We start from the raw sequence: 17,059 nt of genomic DNA, 5'->3' as shown, positions 1-17,059 counted from the left end.
TTTGGTCAAGTAATTTTCGACGAAGCCCGGACTTCGGTATTGCATTTCAGCTTGGTGGCTTAAAAATTAATTAATGACTTTGGTCATTAAAAATCTGAAAATTGTAAAAAAAAATTAAAATTTATAAAACGATCCAAATTTACGTTTATCTTATTCTCCATCATTTGCTGATTCCAAAAACATATAAATATGTTATATTTGGATTAAAAACAAGCTCTGAAAATTAAATATATAAAAATTATTATCAAAATTAAATTGCCCAAATCAATTTAAAAACACTTTCATCTTATTCCTTGTCGGTTCCTGATTCTAAAAACATATAGATATGATATGTTTGGATTAAAAACACGCTCAGAAAGTTAAAACAAAGAGAGCTACAGAAAAGCGTGCTATCCTTCTTAGCGCAACTACTACCCCGCTCTTCTTGTCAATTTCACTGCCTTTGCCATGAGCGGTGGACTGACGATGCTACGAGTATACGGTCTTGCTGCGTGGCATTGCGTTCAGTTTCATTCTGTGAGTTCGACAGCTACTTGACTAAATATTGTATTTTCGCCTTACGCGACTTGTTTTTATATTTAGTCAAGTTTTGACTAAATATTTTAACATCGAGGGGGAATCGAAACGAGGGTCGTGGTGTATGTGCGTGTGTCTGTCTCTGTGTCTGTGTGTCTGTGTGTGTGTGTAGAGCGATTCAGACTAAACTACTGGACCGATCTTTATGAAATTTGACATGAGAGTTCCTGGGTATGAAATTCCCATACGTTTTTTTCATTTTTTTGATAAATGTCTTTGATGACGTCATATCCGGCTTTTCGTGAAAGTTGAGGCGGCACTGTCACGCCCTCATTTTTCAACCAAATTGGTTGAAATTTTGGTCAAGTAATCTTCGACGAAGCCCGGACTTCGGTATTGCATTTCAGCTTGGTGGCTTAAAAATTAATTAATGACTTTGGTCATTAAAAATCTGAAAATTGTAAAAAAAAATAAAAATTTATAAAACGATCCAAATTTACGTTTATCTTATTCTCCATCATTTGCCGATTACAAAAACATAAAAATATGTTATATTCGGATTAAAAACAAGCTCTGAAAATTAAATATATAAAAATTATTATCAAAATTAAATTGTCCAAATCAATTTAAAAACACTTTCATCTTATTCCTTGTCGGTTCCTGATTCCAAAAACATATAGATATGATATGTTTGGATTAAAAACACGCTCAGAAAGTTAAAACAAAGAGAGGTACAGAAACGCGTGCTATCCTTCTTAGCGCAACTACTACCCCGCTCTTCTTGTCAATTTCACTGCCTTTGCCATGAGCGGTGGACTGACGATGCTACGAGTATACGGTCTTGCTGAAAAATGGCATTGCGTTCAGTTTCATTCTGTGAGTTCGACAGCTACTTGACTAAATATTGTATTTTCGCCTTACGCGACTTGTTATATTTAGTCAAGTTTTGACTAAATATTTTAACATCGAGGGGGAATCGAAACGAGGGTCGTGGTGTATGTGCGTGTGTCTGTGTGTCTGTGTGTGTGTGTAGAGCGATTCAGACTAAACTACTGGACCGATCTTTATGAAATTTGACATGAGAGTTCCTGGGTATGAAATCCCCGAACGTTTTTTTCATTTTTTTGATAAATGTCTTTGATGACGTCATATCCGGCTTTTCCTGAAAGTTGAGGCGGCACTGTCACGCCCTCATTTTTCAACCAAATTGGTTGAAATTTTGGTCAAGTACTCTTCGACGAAGCCCGGGGTTCGGTATTGCATTTCAGCTTGGTGGCTTAAAAATTAATTAATGACTTTGGTCATTAAAAATCGGAAAATTGTAAAAAAAAATAAAAATTTATAAAACGATCCCAATTTACGTTTATCTTATTCTCCATCATTTTCTGATTCCAAAAACATATAAATATGTTATATTCACATTAAAAACAAGCTCTGAAAATTAAATATATAAAAATTATTATCAATTTTTTTTTTTCGAAATCAATTTAAAAACACTTTCATCTTATTCCTTGTCGGTTCCTGATTCCAAAAATATATAGATATGATATGTTTGAATTAAAAACACGCTCAGAAAGTTAAAACGAAGAGAGGTACAGAAAAGCGTGCTATCCTTCTCAGCGCAACGAATACCCCGCTCTGCTTGTCAATTCCACGTGCACTGCCTTTGCCACGGGCGGTGGAGTGACGATGCTACGAGTATACGGTCTTGCTGCGTTGCGTTGCGTTCAGTTTCATTCTGTGAGTTCGACAGCTACTTGACTAAATATTGTATTTTCGCCTTACGCGACTTGTTTACTATCTACTGACTCACTGAGACGAGGTGCGCAACCTCAGTCTACACACACACACACACACACACACACACACTGTGAACTTGGTTTTAGTCCAAAATAGGGAAAGTATAAACTTTGAGTAATTCTAAATGACGGCACTGGTGCTCAAGAAACGATTCTGGGAAAACAGTGTCCAAAATGTTCACAATCAATCATGTGAAATTTTAGGAAATCACTTTAAAATGATTACTTAATTGCAAATAGGAGGATGCAGATGACAGAATTACATCGACAAATGATTATATGGTGTTCAGAGACTTAAAAATGTCGAGAACCCCAAAACACATCTTTAGACTAAAACTAGTGTGCCCTGTCCAACACATTTTCGATTTAATGCATTGAAGACTGCTTATCCCCGAGTACGCAGTAGGAGGGTCCAGCAGACTTTAATTGTGTGTCTGTCTGTCTGTCTGTGTATCTGTCTCGACTTAACAGCTTATTGCTGGGAAACTACTGGGCGCAGTTCGTTCAAAAGTTGATACACTAACTTGATAATAGGTCCGATTGATCGTATTAAAACTTCATAATGTTACCTGGGACCTAAATGCCCCCCCCAAAAAAAAATTCTTGACGGTTGGACGAATTCAATCGGAGCGACAGCCAGCCATTGAGCTGATAGAACAGCGAAACACGTCACACAGTGACGAGAAAAGCATGATTTGCAAGCCAGCCAGCGGGTGGGGATTATTTTGGTCTCGGTGAGACTGAAAGAGAGACAGTCGTCTGCTATAGATCTGTCGTCTGCTGCAGGATCTGTCGTTTGCGCGCGGTGTGTGTGTGTGTGTGTGTGTGTGTGTGTGTTCATTTTGTGCACATGTGTTAGTGTTACTGTTTGTGTGTGTGTGTGTGTGTGTGTGTGTGTGTGTGTGTGTGTGTGTGCACTTCGCGTGCTGGGCGACCTAATTTTAGCACCCTAGGCATTTGAGTTCACTGGGAAAATTGTCAGAGTTAGTGGCTTGGTGGCCAAAGTGATCCGGGTTCGATTCCCGGCATGGGCGGTCTATTTTTTTTAAAATTTTTTTAATTTTTTTTTAATTCTTGTTTACTATTGTTTATTATGAACGTTTTAATGTTTTATTTTACTCTAATAATTTTTTTAATTGTGTAAAATAAATAAATAATTATTATTATTATTATTATTTTTTAAATCCAAGTGATCCGGGTGGAAAGCGATTCATCTATGGCAAAAGTGATCCGGGTTCAATTCCCGGTATGGGCGGTCTATTCTTTTTTAATTTATTTTTTTTTAAATTCTTGTTTACTATTGTTTATTATGAGCATGTTAATGTTTTATTTTACTCTAATAATTTTTTTAATTGTGTAAAATAAATTAAAAAAAAACTTATTTTCTTTTTTTTAAATCCAAGTGATCCGGGTTCGATTCCCGGCATGGGCGGTCTATATAATTTTTTTTTTTAAATTCTTGTTTACTATTGTTTATTATGAACGTTTTAATGTTTTATTTTACTCTAATAATTTTTTTAATTGTGTAAAATAAATAAAAACAATTTTTTTTTTAAATCCACGTGCACAAGACAAAAACTTTCATACTGGCGGAGCGAGCCAGTCTGAAGAGTACTCGGGTCCAGCGCCAGCGTTTTTTACATTTAGTCAAGTTATGACTAAATGTTTTAACATCGAGGGGGGAATCGAGACGAGGGTCGTGGTGTATGTGTGTGTGTCTGTGCGTGTGTGTGTGTGTGTGTGTGTGTGTGTGTGTGTGTGTGTAGAGCGATTCAGACTAAACTACTGGACCGATCTTTATGAAATTTGATATGAGAGTTCCTGGGTATGAAATCCCCGAACGTTTTTTTCATTTTTTGATACATGTCTTTGATGACGTCATATCCGGCTTTTCGTGAAAGTTGAGGCGGCACTGTCACGCCCTCATTTTTCAACCAAATTGATTGAAATTTTGGTCAAGCAATCTTCGACGAAGCCCGGACTTCGGTATTGCATTTCAGCTTGGTGGCTTAAAAATTAATTAATGACTTTGGTCATTAAAAATCTGAAAATTGTAAAAAAAAATAAAAATTTATAAAACGATCCAAATTTACGTTCATCTTATTCTCCATCATTTTCTGATTCCAAAAACATATAAATATGTTATATTTGGATTAAAAACAAGCTCTGAAAATTAAATATATAAAAATTATTATCAAAATTAAATTGTCGAAATCAATTTAAAAACACTTTCATCTTATTCCTTGTCGGTTCCTGATTCCAAAAACATATAGATATGATATGTTTGGATTAAAAACACGCTCAGAAAGTTAAAACAAAGAGAGGTACAGAAAAGCGTGCTATCCTTCTTAGCGCAACTACTACCCCGCTCTTCTTGTCAATTTCACTGCCTTTGCCATGAGCGGTGGACTGACGATGCTACCAGTATACGGTCTTGCTGAAAAATGGCATTGCGTTCAGTTTCATTCTGTGAGTTCGACAGCTACTTGACTAAATGTTGTATTTTCGCCTTACGCGACTTGTTATAAGGCCAAAAAAAAAAAATTGTCTGTTTAGGGTAACCCGACCGACCCTATCGATTTGGCGCCGACCCAAAAACTTTTTTTTGATTTCAAAAAAAAAAAAGAAAAAAAAAGAGGTAAAAATGCTAAAAAGAGACATTTGGCGTTTCATTTAATATACGTTAGTTTTGAAACATGTATTCATCAAATATAAGAAGTGAATGTTCAGCCAACATAGCATTTACACACACACACACACACAAAAAAAAAAAACACAAAAAAAACCTACCTACCTACCGACCCTACTTTTTTTGGTCATGTTACCCTAAACAGACAATTTTTTTTTTTTGGCCTAAGGAGGCACGCAAACACTTCGACTCACGGGTTGCTGGCGCGGTGTATCGTCAGTGCAGGGCAGTGGATGGTGTGAAAAGTCTTTCCATGTCACTTCCTCGCGTTTTCCTGGGGGGACAACTTCTGAAAGCAGTTTTTGAACTTCTGGTTGAAGATTGAGCACTCTCTCTACATCCTGACTGTCCACTTCCATCAAAAACTCCAGGCGTTTTGTCACTCCAAGCAGACGAAGTCGAAATCGCTCGTACAACTTCTGAACGATTTCTTTTGGCAGGCTGTTGTGAACTTTAATCTGAGCCATCACTTCACTCAGAAGAGTTTCTGTGTGACTGTCTATAAGACGAGTAATCATGAGTTCTTTATGTTCGGGTTTTGCCTCCACTTTTGGTCGTTGCACCGAACTGGATACAGCCTCTGTCTTGCTTGTAGGCGGCGGCGACTTTTCTGACCAGTCCGTCTTCAGGATTAGAACGTCGTCGGAAGCTGTACATTCAAAGTATTATTAACCCAAGCCGTAATACTTTAAATGTCATGAACATGTTAAAACAGAAAAAACAATGTTTAAACCAAAGTAGTATTCACCCTTGTTTCAAACTGTAAATGCATGTATTACCTAAAATAGTTTAGTTAATTAATACACGTATTCCCTGGTTTCACAGATGAACTGTAACATATACACTACCGTTCGCAACTTTGACCGGAAGAAAGCAAAAGTAACGTACTATCCAAAAGGTGCTGTAAATGAACACCTTCGTTTGGCGTAGATGTCGTAATAAGGCGCACATAATGGTAGGATACAAAGATTGGTGAGTACGAAGCGTTTCCACGTTATGATTTCCAATACGATTTGAGCATGGAGCTTTTTAGATTTAATTTTAAATTAATGAATAAGTCGTGTATCCTGTAAGCTTTAACGTCTTCGTGAACTTGTTGAACATCATAAAAGTGCACTTGGTGACTGTTTACATTGTCAGATATTTGTTGTAATAAACCGATATGAGAACGGTATCAGAGAACAGTTTTAGTCAACAGGAATACGGCTGTACCAAAAAAGACATTTATCTGCAGGATAAGGATTGTTTGTGCAGAACTATCACATGTAACTGTTTGCTAGCTTGTCACGAGGATAGCAGACGAACATGTCTTGTACTTTTGGAAGCCAGGTTCCCGCGGCGTTAAAAGCATCTAAAGCAGCAGTAGTAAGGTTTTGTTCACCTTGGCAGTTATGGTTTGGTAGCATTAATGTTGGTGAAATGCTACCAGGATGTGTATTACAATGACGCCTCTTCAAGCAGCCCTTCGTGATGTTCTGTCGGTTTCTCTCCGGTAGGGTTGTATACTTTCAAAGACAAGCCGGATCTCGACTGACTTTTCGAGTGTAACGTCATATGAGACAAGTTGGCCAATATTGGGATATGTATGGGTAATTCGCTGAGGATATGGTGTGATGTTTTGACACAAACAATCCCACTACGGTTGTATTCTTTGTCGCGTCAGCATTATAGGATTGTCTCGACAAAGTATCGAGATACGACCATTAGAATGAGAGATTTGTACAACATAACGCATGCATGTCTTCGTGTTTTCTAAGCCCCAAGACTTTCGCTGTGACCTTGGGAACTTTACCGCGCGCATGTGTGCACACGGGTTGTGTTCGGACACGGAAGAGAGTCTACACAAAGTCGATTACGAGGAAAAACATCTCTCGCCGTGCCTGTGATTTGAACCCACGCCGATTGTGACGAACAGGTTATAAAGCCATCCCGCTACCAAATGAGCAACATTCCCGCCCGCAAAACAAGCAACCGGCCAATATTGAAAAGATGTCACAAAGGAACAATATATTCCTACTTCTGCTAACGTTGTCAGAAAGTCTTCATAGTTAGAAGGATATGACACAAAAAATAAGAAGGTGTTTATTTTTCAAAATGAATACAAAGATTCTTTATCCCAAACAAAGGAAATGAGTATTCAGATATTCCGTCAGAAACAACAGCAGGGGGGGGGGGGGGGGAAGCAACTTACCTGACTGCACTTCTTCCACATCAGTTGCAACGTTTACCCTGATAGGACGTTGATCAGCTTGCACGTTGACAACAGTGAGTTGCTGTGTGAGGTACAAGTTTTTCACGGATTTGATTTGGATGTCTCCGTGTGATCGTGCAAGTATGCTAGCATGCTGACGTGGCGGTTCTTGCGTAGGACCTGTCGGAATACAACATCACTTCCAAAAACAGCCAGGTAATTGGCGGTTTCGAATATTTAATACAATACAAAACAGCAAAGCACAATACAATACAATACAATATAATGCAATACAATACAACACAATACATGCAATACATACGATACAAGACAATTTCTTAACAATACATTCAATCAATACAATACAATACAATACGATACAATACAATTATTCTTTATTATCTTAAAATGAGAAATAACATTGGTGGGGCGCGGTTTAGGGTAACCCGACTGACCCTATTTTTTTCCTGCCGACCCTAAAACCTTTTTTTAATTACTTGAAACAAAACAAAAACTAACTATTGGCATATCTGTGGGAAACATTAACACTCTTACTTTTAAATAAAAAGCCTACCTACCGACCCTATTTTATTTTGGCTCGTTACCCGAAAGCAACTTTTTTTTGCCCAATAATAACTGTGCCTGCACATTTTTTTTCGCGAAACGGTCTAATGGAAATAACTGCCTTTGGTTTTTTTTTTACCCGAGCAGACGTCAGTTGCCATTTGTTGCAAAATAGATCTTTCTCTCTTCCATTACAGAGGCAGAATTGACACTTAAATATCGTGTACTTACTTTCCTTTGCAGGTTTCTGTTTCACATTGGCGTGTGCCCCTTCTTTCACAGCACTGATATGTTTTTCCTTCAGCATTGACACCTGTCAAAAAGAGAAAGTCATGATGGAAGAATCTTAGTGGCCAAAGTGCAGTAACTACGACTTTTAATCAATTCGATTGGAGTCCAACAAATAGCACTTCTGTGATTAGTAGTGTGATAAAGGTATCAAATGATGGATATGATTATGCACTAATAATTTGAGACCAATATCGCTGTCTTCCAGGCATCCTACGATAAGCTGGTTGCTTGGTTTTCGTTATTCAAACGTTCCTTCAAGCTATTAAAAGATGCGAGAAAGCTCCGTAACAATAGTCCTGTATAATATAAAACGAAAAGTGAACAGGTCCTATTTTGCAGCTTCCGAGTGCCTTTTCAGTTGGTCGTCATGTTTCCGGTGCTGGCTGGTACGCATACCTATTTTAGGAGTCCAAAAGGAAATGTGACAAATGCCTGCACGTTCTTCTGATTTCAGTATAAAGCAGTAGCGAAAATAACCAAAACTACATTGGGAATCATGGTTTAAATTGTTAACATTTAAAGTGTGGCATGAAATGTAATTATGTGCAACCCCAAACCAAACCGTGTACCCCTTGCGGGGATTTCCAAAACAATTTGGTTAGAAAAATGTGCTGTTCTAAAATTGGCCTTAGTTGTCTTCCTAAAAATTATAACTACACAATTATTACATGTTTTTTTTATGTCCATTAGCGGGCTCCCTGCTTTTTTGCTTTTTTTATAATGGATACCTTCAAATTCCATCCCTATTAAAAAAAGTGATTAGGAATTTCTGATTTGTCTGTTTCCTTATGATTTAGATGACCATCTTAATTGTCACCGAGTCAATCCATTAAATAGTAGAAAACATTGAGGCAGTTCGATGATTCTTTCTCCATGGTACGTCAGATACGATAAGATTTCATATAGTCTGTGATGTTACCCTCATGAAAATAAGGGCTGCTTTATCACTATACCTGGGAAAAGCGAGCTGCCACACAGTAAGGCGCTACCCATTATTTTCGTTTAACCTGTATGCGTGTATTCGTGTTTCCAACCCCTGAGACTTTCACTGTGAATTTGGGCACTTTATCGTGCGAATGCGTGCACACGTGGATGTTCGGACAAAGTTGACTCTGTGAACTAAATCCCTTGCCGAACGTGGGGATCGAACGCACGCCGATGCCGAAAACTAGTTTTAAGGCAGCGCAGCTACCGAGAACCTACTCACCCTGTTGGTAAACAGCCTTGGTTGACGGATATCGCAGTGGGGACAGACAACTTCAATGTGCTTACGGCATGACACACAATCAGTCCCTCCCTCATCAGTCTCGGGTTGTGATCTGTCCATCTTGAAAATATTCAGATCAAGAAACGTTGAATCTACTCGGTGACTTGCATATGTTTTGTTTCCATGTCTCACCTACTTCCCAGGGCTTTACTGAAAAGAAAAAGAACAGTTTATGTTAAAGACAAACTGCACCGATTGAACAAACCAATATAATTAAGACATCTCTTCTTGACTCCCAGATTCAAAACGATATATATACGTCATTGTGCGAGAAATGGCGTGACGAACAAATTTTGTCATTTGTTTGTATGTATTCCAAGAAAGTGACAACAAAGATCACCGTTAGGCTGTGCGTGTATCTGTGTCGTATATCATTAACAACCAATCATTGGTGATGAAACCTTGGAATGTTTCACTGCGGCACCAAACGTAAGGATGAAGTACAATTCGATCCTTTTGAAGGCATCTATCAAAACTGTAGAGACGATTTTTGCAAGAAGAATATAATTACTATCGTCTTTATGCACCTGGTGACAGAAGTTATAAGCTTTTTTTATGGGTGGAATTGTTTGGTCACCCTGTACTTATGGCATTCCGTTTGTCAAATAATTATTTGGATACTTTTTCATGTTTTTTTCACCAGTTTTAGCTAAATAATCATTATTTAGAAGCTCATGTGCTAAATAAGTACCGTTTACGGTAATTGTTTATAAACAATGTAAAAAAAAAATTCTAAATATTTTTTTGTTTACGTAAACCATTCATTGTTTACCTAAACAATTCATCGTTTACGTAAATAATTCATTGTTTACGTAAATAATTCATTGTTTACGTAAATAATGTATTGTTTACACAAATAATCACTTATTTCACAAAATAATATTTTTTGGGTGGATAAAGTGAGCAGTTGCTAAATAAATCATTAGGTGGTGGGTTCAAGTGCTAGTCTTTCGGATGAGACGAAAAACCGAGGTCCCTTCGTGTACACTACATTGGGGTGTGCACGTTAAAGATCCCACGATTGACAAAAGGGTCTTTCCTGGCAAAATTGTATAGGCATAGATAAAAATGTCCACCAAATACCCGTTTGACTTGGAATAAAGGTCGTGAAAGGTGAATGCTCGCCTAATAGGCTACTGAGCTTTACTGGCCGATGTGAATGCGTTATATATTGTGTGTAAAAAATGTCTGTTTGTCTGTCTGTCTGTAAAAAAATTCCATTTCAAACGGCAGAAATTAATATGTAAGCGCCTAGGGCTATATCTAGATTAGGCGCATAAAAATGATCACAATAATAATAATAATAATAATAATGCATTATTTAGCAGATTCGCTAAATAATGAAAACTGCATTGTTTAGGGAAAGCAGTTTTCATTATTTAGGGGAATCAAGAATTGACTTCTAAGCTTCATTTTTTTTCTTTGTGTATTTATACTATACCGAGAGGCATAAATTCCGCAAACTGAACTTTAAAAAATCACAAAAAATCAACTCTGTGGTGAATGTTTTCAATGTTTGAATATTTTATTTATTGGCCATTTTAGTGTTTATAAACCTTCGCTTTATTGATTTTGAATAGAACATCATGAAATGACAATTTTTCAAAAAAAGTGACTGAGTCCAAGCGCAATGATTTCGGAAAACGTTCAGCGTTCATCACGTTCAATGCTTTGGCCAGCTCTAAGCATCCCAATCGCTTGCTGTCTCTCTCCTTCATCAAGTCGTGGCTTGATTGCGATATCTGATACAGCCAAACAGCCAGTTGCATTTTATAGGGCCATACACTATCGTTTTTACGTTATTGTCTCCCGTTCAGCCCATTGTCTTTATTAGCACAGTGAGCTGTGGCTGGATCAGCAATACTGCAAAGCGCACGCTGACAGCGTGAAACATTTGCTCCGACACTCAAGATGTCAACTACAAATTACAGGTTCAATCTGATTTTCGTTTGAGAGCAAAATCGTTCAATGCACTATTTGCAGAATTTATGCCTTTCAGTATATAATTCAATACAAGGTATCTCCAAACATTATTTATCAGAAAATGTTCGTAAATTTGTTTATTTTACAAGCTGAAATTGCCGTACGAAAAGAACTGAATGCGAAAACAAACAAAAGGTCCCGTTCAACAACAGCTATTTTAAGATAAGAGTGTGTGGAGAGACCTTGTATTCAATTATAGTAATCACTGAAAGACATAAAACTTAGTTCAGAAGCGAATCCTAGAAACCCCTAAATAATGGAAAATGTGTTGGCTAAACAATTCATTGTTTACGTAAATAATTCATTGTTTACGTAAATAATGATTTATTTAGCAACATTGCTGATTGTTTATAAACAATGTAATATAAGTCTAAATAATATATTGTTTACGTAAACAATATATTATTTAGACGTATTTTACATTGTTTGTAAACAATCAGCAATGTTGCTAAATAAATCATTATTTACGTAAACAATGAATTATTTACGTAAACAATGAATTGTTTAGGTAAATAATGAATGGTTTACGTAAACAAAAAATTATTTAGAATTGTTTTACATTGTTTATAAACAATTACTTATTTAGCACATGAGCTTCTAAATAATGATTATAAAACTGGTGAAAAAAACATGAAAAAGTATCCACATAATTATTTGACAAACGGAATGTCATATGTACTAAGTCTTGCTGTAATGGCAGGTTTACTCAAGAATAACGCGGGAAATCCGTTACCTGTAATACATGAACAGCACCTGCAATATTTTGCTTCCCCTCAAAAAAACACTAGTTCCTACACACACTGGCCATTACACCAACGACAAAAAAACACGTGCGCACGGTATACTGAATGACCCACAGGTCTTTCTTTATGTCACGAACAAAGTCTTGGGGGACAAAAATTGGACGAGTCAGTTGTAATATTCATATAACATAGTAGACAGTGTCGTCTTCATATCTTGTCTTTCGCTTCAGGTACAAATCTTCTTCTTCTTCAGCGTTCCAGAATTTGTCTGGTTACGTGTGAGCTCGTTTAATAATAATAATAATAATAACGATTACTTATATAGCGCGTAAACCTCGTGGTGACGAGCCCAGAGCGCTTTACACTTACACAATCATAATACAAACAAGGAAAGAGAACTAAATCCGAATAAATTCAAACATGGTCACACACACCCACACACGCACGCACACACACACGCACACACACACACACACACACACACACACGCGCGCACACACTCACACACAATCTTTCTTTCGTCATTGTCAATGTTCAGGTAACCCGCAATGTCATTCCATGTACGCATACGTTATTCTAGTACAACACACACAGGCACATACACATCCTCATGAACGCCACACTTTAGTATATAATACACGTGGCAGCGCCGATGACTCACCGATCATGGGATCTCCTTCAGAGGTCTAACTTAAACATGTGTGTTTTGAGGGCTGTTCTAAAGGCAGATGGTGACTGGGAATCCCTAATGCTCCGGGGGATTTTCTCCCAGACAAGAGGTCCCTGGTACTTGAAGGATCTCTCAAATCCATAGTTAGTTGATTTTCTGTTTCTTTTTGGTTTACTAAGTACATTGGTATCTGTTGCAGAGCGAAGAGAGGAGAGGTTTGAATATTTTGATAACATCTCAGAGAGATAAGCAGGTCCTGTACCATGAAAGAAAGAGAAACAAATGCATGCAATTTTGTATTGAATACGACTTCTTACAGGCAGCCAGTGAAGGGATCTCAAAACAGGTGTGATGTGGTGTCTTTTAGGGGTCTTTGTGATTAATCTAGCGGAGTTGTTCTGTACTTTCTGCAGTTTTTCAATGAGATAGTCAAATGAACCAGAAAGAAGGGCATTTCCGTAATCTAGCCTTGAAAGAACGAGAGAGCAAATGAGGGTTTTTGTAGCATCGGAAGAAAGGCAGTGGCGGATGGAGCTAATTTTTCTCAGTTCATAGTAGGCATTTCTACAGACAGTGGAGACTTGTTGTTTGAAACAGAGAGTTTCGTCGAAGATGACACCGAGGTTTCGTACTTGAGAAGCCAACTGAATATCAGTTCCAGCTATAGAGATTTGGGCAGGAAGGGATGGTTCTTTTTTAAGAGAAGGGGGTACAACTAGCATGATCTCGGTCTTGTCGTCATTAAGTTTCAATTTATTTTCGGTCATCCACAATTTCAAGTCGTTTGCCCATTTGGGTTCCCCACACTATACTCTGAGAGCATAGTCAGCTTCACTCCGCTTTCGTTGAGTAGGCATGCTGGGTATTTTTGTGTTTCCATAACCCACCGAACTCCGACATGGATTACAGGATCTTTTCCGTGCGCACTTGGTCTTGTGCTTGCGTGTACACACGAAGGGGGTTAAGTCACTAGCAGGTCTGCACATAAGTTGACCTGGGAGATCGGAAAAATCTCCACTCTTAACCCACCAGGCGGCAGCGACCGGGATTCGAACTCACGACCTCCCGATTAGGAGGCCGACGTCTTACCACCAAGGCACTGCGCCCGTACAAATCTAATTTTTGTATATCAATCAATCAATCAATCAATCAATATGAGGCTTATATCGCGCGTATTCCGTGGGTACAGTTCTAAGCGCAGGGATTTTTTTTTCTTTTCAATTTTTATTCAAGGCGCAGGGATTTATTTATGCCGTGTGAGATGGAATTTTTTTACACAATACATCACGCATTCACATCGGCCAGCAGATCGCAGCCATTTCGGCGCATATCCTACTTTTTCACGGCCTATTATTCCAAGTCACACGGGTATTTTGGTGGACATTTTTATCTATGCCTATACAATTTTGCCAGGAAAGACCCTTTTGTCAATCGTGGGATCTTTTACGTGCACACCCCAATGTAGTGTACACGAAGGGACCTCGGTTTTTCGTCTCATCCGAAAGACTAGCACTTGAACCCACCACCTAGGCTAGGAAAGGGGGGAGAAAATTGCTAACGCCCTGACCCAGGGTCGAACTCGCAACCTCTCGCTTCCGAGCGCAAGTGCGTTAATTACCACCACTCGGCCACCCAGTCCACACTAAGATGTAACAAGAAAAATGTTCATTCAAAATGAACAGCGTCGATGCAATGTCCACCAAAGATTTATTTTGGGAAGTGTTAAAGGTTAGGGTCAAAAGTTAATGAATTGCATGTTGTGCTGGATATATAAATTGTTTATTTCAGTCAATGCTTGATTCATAAGTACATTTTTCAGCATGGTGCATCTACAGGAGGGTGCTCCAACAATGATGCATAGTGCCAACATTTAGCGCAAACTTTTCACAACAGTGCATTATTACCACAAAGCGCATACAGCGATTATATAGTAGCAAGTTGCACTAAACATTTGAACAAAATGCATTTTGTTCAAATGTTAACAGCACAGCACCAAGTTTTGCATAAGTGCACAACAGCACTGACCATTTCACAAAAGTGCATAACAGCTGTGACAATTTTACAAAAGTGCATTGACCATTTCAGGCAGATGGCTAACATGCAGATTTCGCTTTTGTCTGTCTTTCTTTGAAAAGTAGGCATGTTCAAGATCGATGAAGTCATGAGCAATTGGGTTAGATGACAGAAAAGATTCAAAAACGTCAGATTCAGTTAGATGACAGAAAAGATTCAAAAACGTCAGATTCAGTGTTTTGGGCACTGTTGAACAGGAACATTCTCTCCTGTTCAACAAATGTGGGTTCAATTCAAAAGCAACATTGTCACAGATAGGCTAGTGTTACATTTCTGTAAAGTTTCAAAAACATCTTCCATGTTTTGGTTACTGTTGAACAGAGGCATATTTTCCTGTTCAAAAAAGTCTGACACAAATTGTCGTAGTTGTGGGTTAAGGTTCGATCTATACTGTCCTTCAAACGAGTCGTAGAACCGTCATTGTCACAGATAGTGTTACATTTCTGTTTTACATTCAAACGAGTCGTAGAAGTAGTAGTACATTTGCGTTTGGTTGTTTTTTCTTTTAGATTCCTGTCACTCATACTAGCAGTATTGATTGAGGTACATAAATCTGTTGATGTACAGGGATGACTTGTTTGTAATGAATCCTTGTTTTCTCCACATTGAGTTTGCATTGCAGTTGGACAGAAATGAACAGGTGTTAATTGATAAACACATTGATAATGGCTTTTGAGAAAATCAATCAATTCTGCAAAGGAATTAACTTGATGACATCAAAACTGCAGCGCCATTTGAAGAATGGTTACCATTTCTGTTTCTTTGATGGGAATCAAACAAATAAAAACATTGACTATCCAAGTTACCATGAATGGCAATAGTTGACTCCTGAAAAGTAGCAAGGATATAATTTGAGACGATAAACGCCTGATGCAATCCCTCCTCAAGGTCAGTCAACTCAAAACCTTCATCATTCGCAACATCAGTAGGCAACACAGCGGGATTCGTATGTCCAGAAATCATGTCGAAAAAATATTACATTTCAAAAGCATGTCCAACCACAGTTGTTGGCAAGTGTTCGTGTCCGAAGTAGCCTTCAGTGTGTGTATATATATGTATTCATGTGACAGAGAACGTGACCTCATTGTTCAATCCTCTCTCTCTCTTCTTTCTCATTCGAACGCACACACGCAAGAACGTAGCCTACGCACGCATGCACGCGCACGCACACACACACACACACACACACACACACACACACACACACCCCGCTGACGCACACGGCAAACCACGCACACACACACTGACTGTCGGCAAGCATCTCTTTTTGTTTTCTTTACCTTTGTTTATTGTGTTTTCGATATTTGTGTTTATTTTTTGCTTGACTTATCTGTTTTATTTTAATGTTTGCTATCCACATCGTGTGATAAATGTTTCTTCTCAGTCTCCGAGTCAGTTTAGTTTCTGCACGCCGCTTTGGTACTCCTTGTTTTTCTAACTGGTGTATTGTGCGCGACTGATTTGCGGATTTATTTTTATTCCTTTCATATGCAGTTGAAGTGTTGTGGGTGTTATTGTCTGTACATGCTATGTTGCGTCTGTGTATGCCTACAAGAATTTTGGGTGTAATGTGCCTGTGGTCTGCTCGCAGTCGAGCACAGAAAACATGGCGGCGCCCTGTGGCAAATTCGTGGAAAGTCTTTCCCGACCGCAGATACCAGCGTCGTCCGCGACGCTGGAATAATCGTGTGCACCATACTTCCAAGCTACACACGACCCATAAACACTGGAGACATACGTCAAAATGGGCAGACAGACAAACTGAAAAACAGACAGACAGACAGACTGAAACCAACACACAACCCGTTTAAACGGGTGTGTAAAAATGACTGTTTGCTCACACATTTGCTCGCTCACTCAATCACCTACTCGTATTCTGAACAAGTTAAACAAAACATTTCTACTTACTCAGGTTCGTAAAATAGTTCACCAGCACCGCTCTCGGTCTTGCTATGCGTACACGATATTCAACATACACAAATGTGGCCTGGTATGAAAGAAACACCTCTGCGCAAAAAAGGCCTTTCAATTTAAAAGCTTCCCCAGCGCGCAGTAAAAGCACGCACTGGCAGAATAGACGAGTTCTGAAAGTAACTCAGGATTTAAAAGCGGTATGGCAGTGTAAGAGCCCTATTTCACGGGGGATAACAGGTCATAAGCGGAGCAGAGGGTGTACGCGGGGCCTAACACGACTGAAGGCACGTTTTGTCAGTTTTCTTGGATTTGTTTGATTTACGTCGGGATTTAAGGTAAGCTATAGATTCGGCGATGCC

General features: G+C 38.5%; 1 protein-coding gene across 2 annotated transcripts in view; it reads right to left on the bottom strand.

Moving 5' to 3' along the window:
• The window catches only part of LOC138957165 (protein mono-ADP-ribosyltransferase PARP15-like), a 45,825-nt gene extending 28,985 nt beyond the window's left edge, over window positions 1-16,840 (bottom strand). The window contains exons 1-5 of one of the 2 annotated variants that reach the window (XM_070328322.1): window positions 16,695-16,840; window positions 9,258-9,467; window positions 7,991-8,072; window positions 7,196-7,375; window positions 5,199-5,653 (exon numbers count right to left, since the gene is read on the bottom strand). In XM_070328322.1, the coding sequence (XP_070184423.1) occupies window positions 5,199-5,653; window positions 7,196-7,375; window positions 7,991-8,072; window positions 9,258-9,377 (837 nt within the window). In that variant the 5' untranslated portion in view covers window positions 9,378-9,467; window positions 16,695-16,840. The remainder of the gene's footprint in view (window positions 1-5,198; window positions 5,654-7,195; window positions 7,376-7,990; window positions 8,073-9,257; window positions 9,468-16,694) is intronic. The other variant, XM_070328323.1, reaches the window with a different exon arrangement.
• Between the last annotated feature and the right edge of the window lie 219 nt (window positions 16,841-17,059).

This window comes from Littorina saxatilis, unplaced genomic scaffold, assembly GCF_037325665.1.
Source record: "Littorina saxatilis isolate snail1 unplaced genomic scaffold, US_GU_Lsax_2.0 scaffold_356, whole genome shotgun sequence".
Classification (NCBI taxonomy): Eukaryota; Metazoa; Mollusca; class Gastropoda; order Littorinimorpha; family Littorinidae; genus Littorina; species Littorina saxatilis.
Note: the sequence above shows the minus strand (reverse complement) of the source record. Positions and strands in the feature narration are given on the sequence as shown.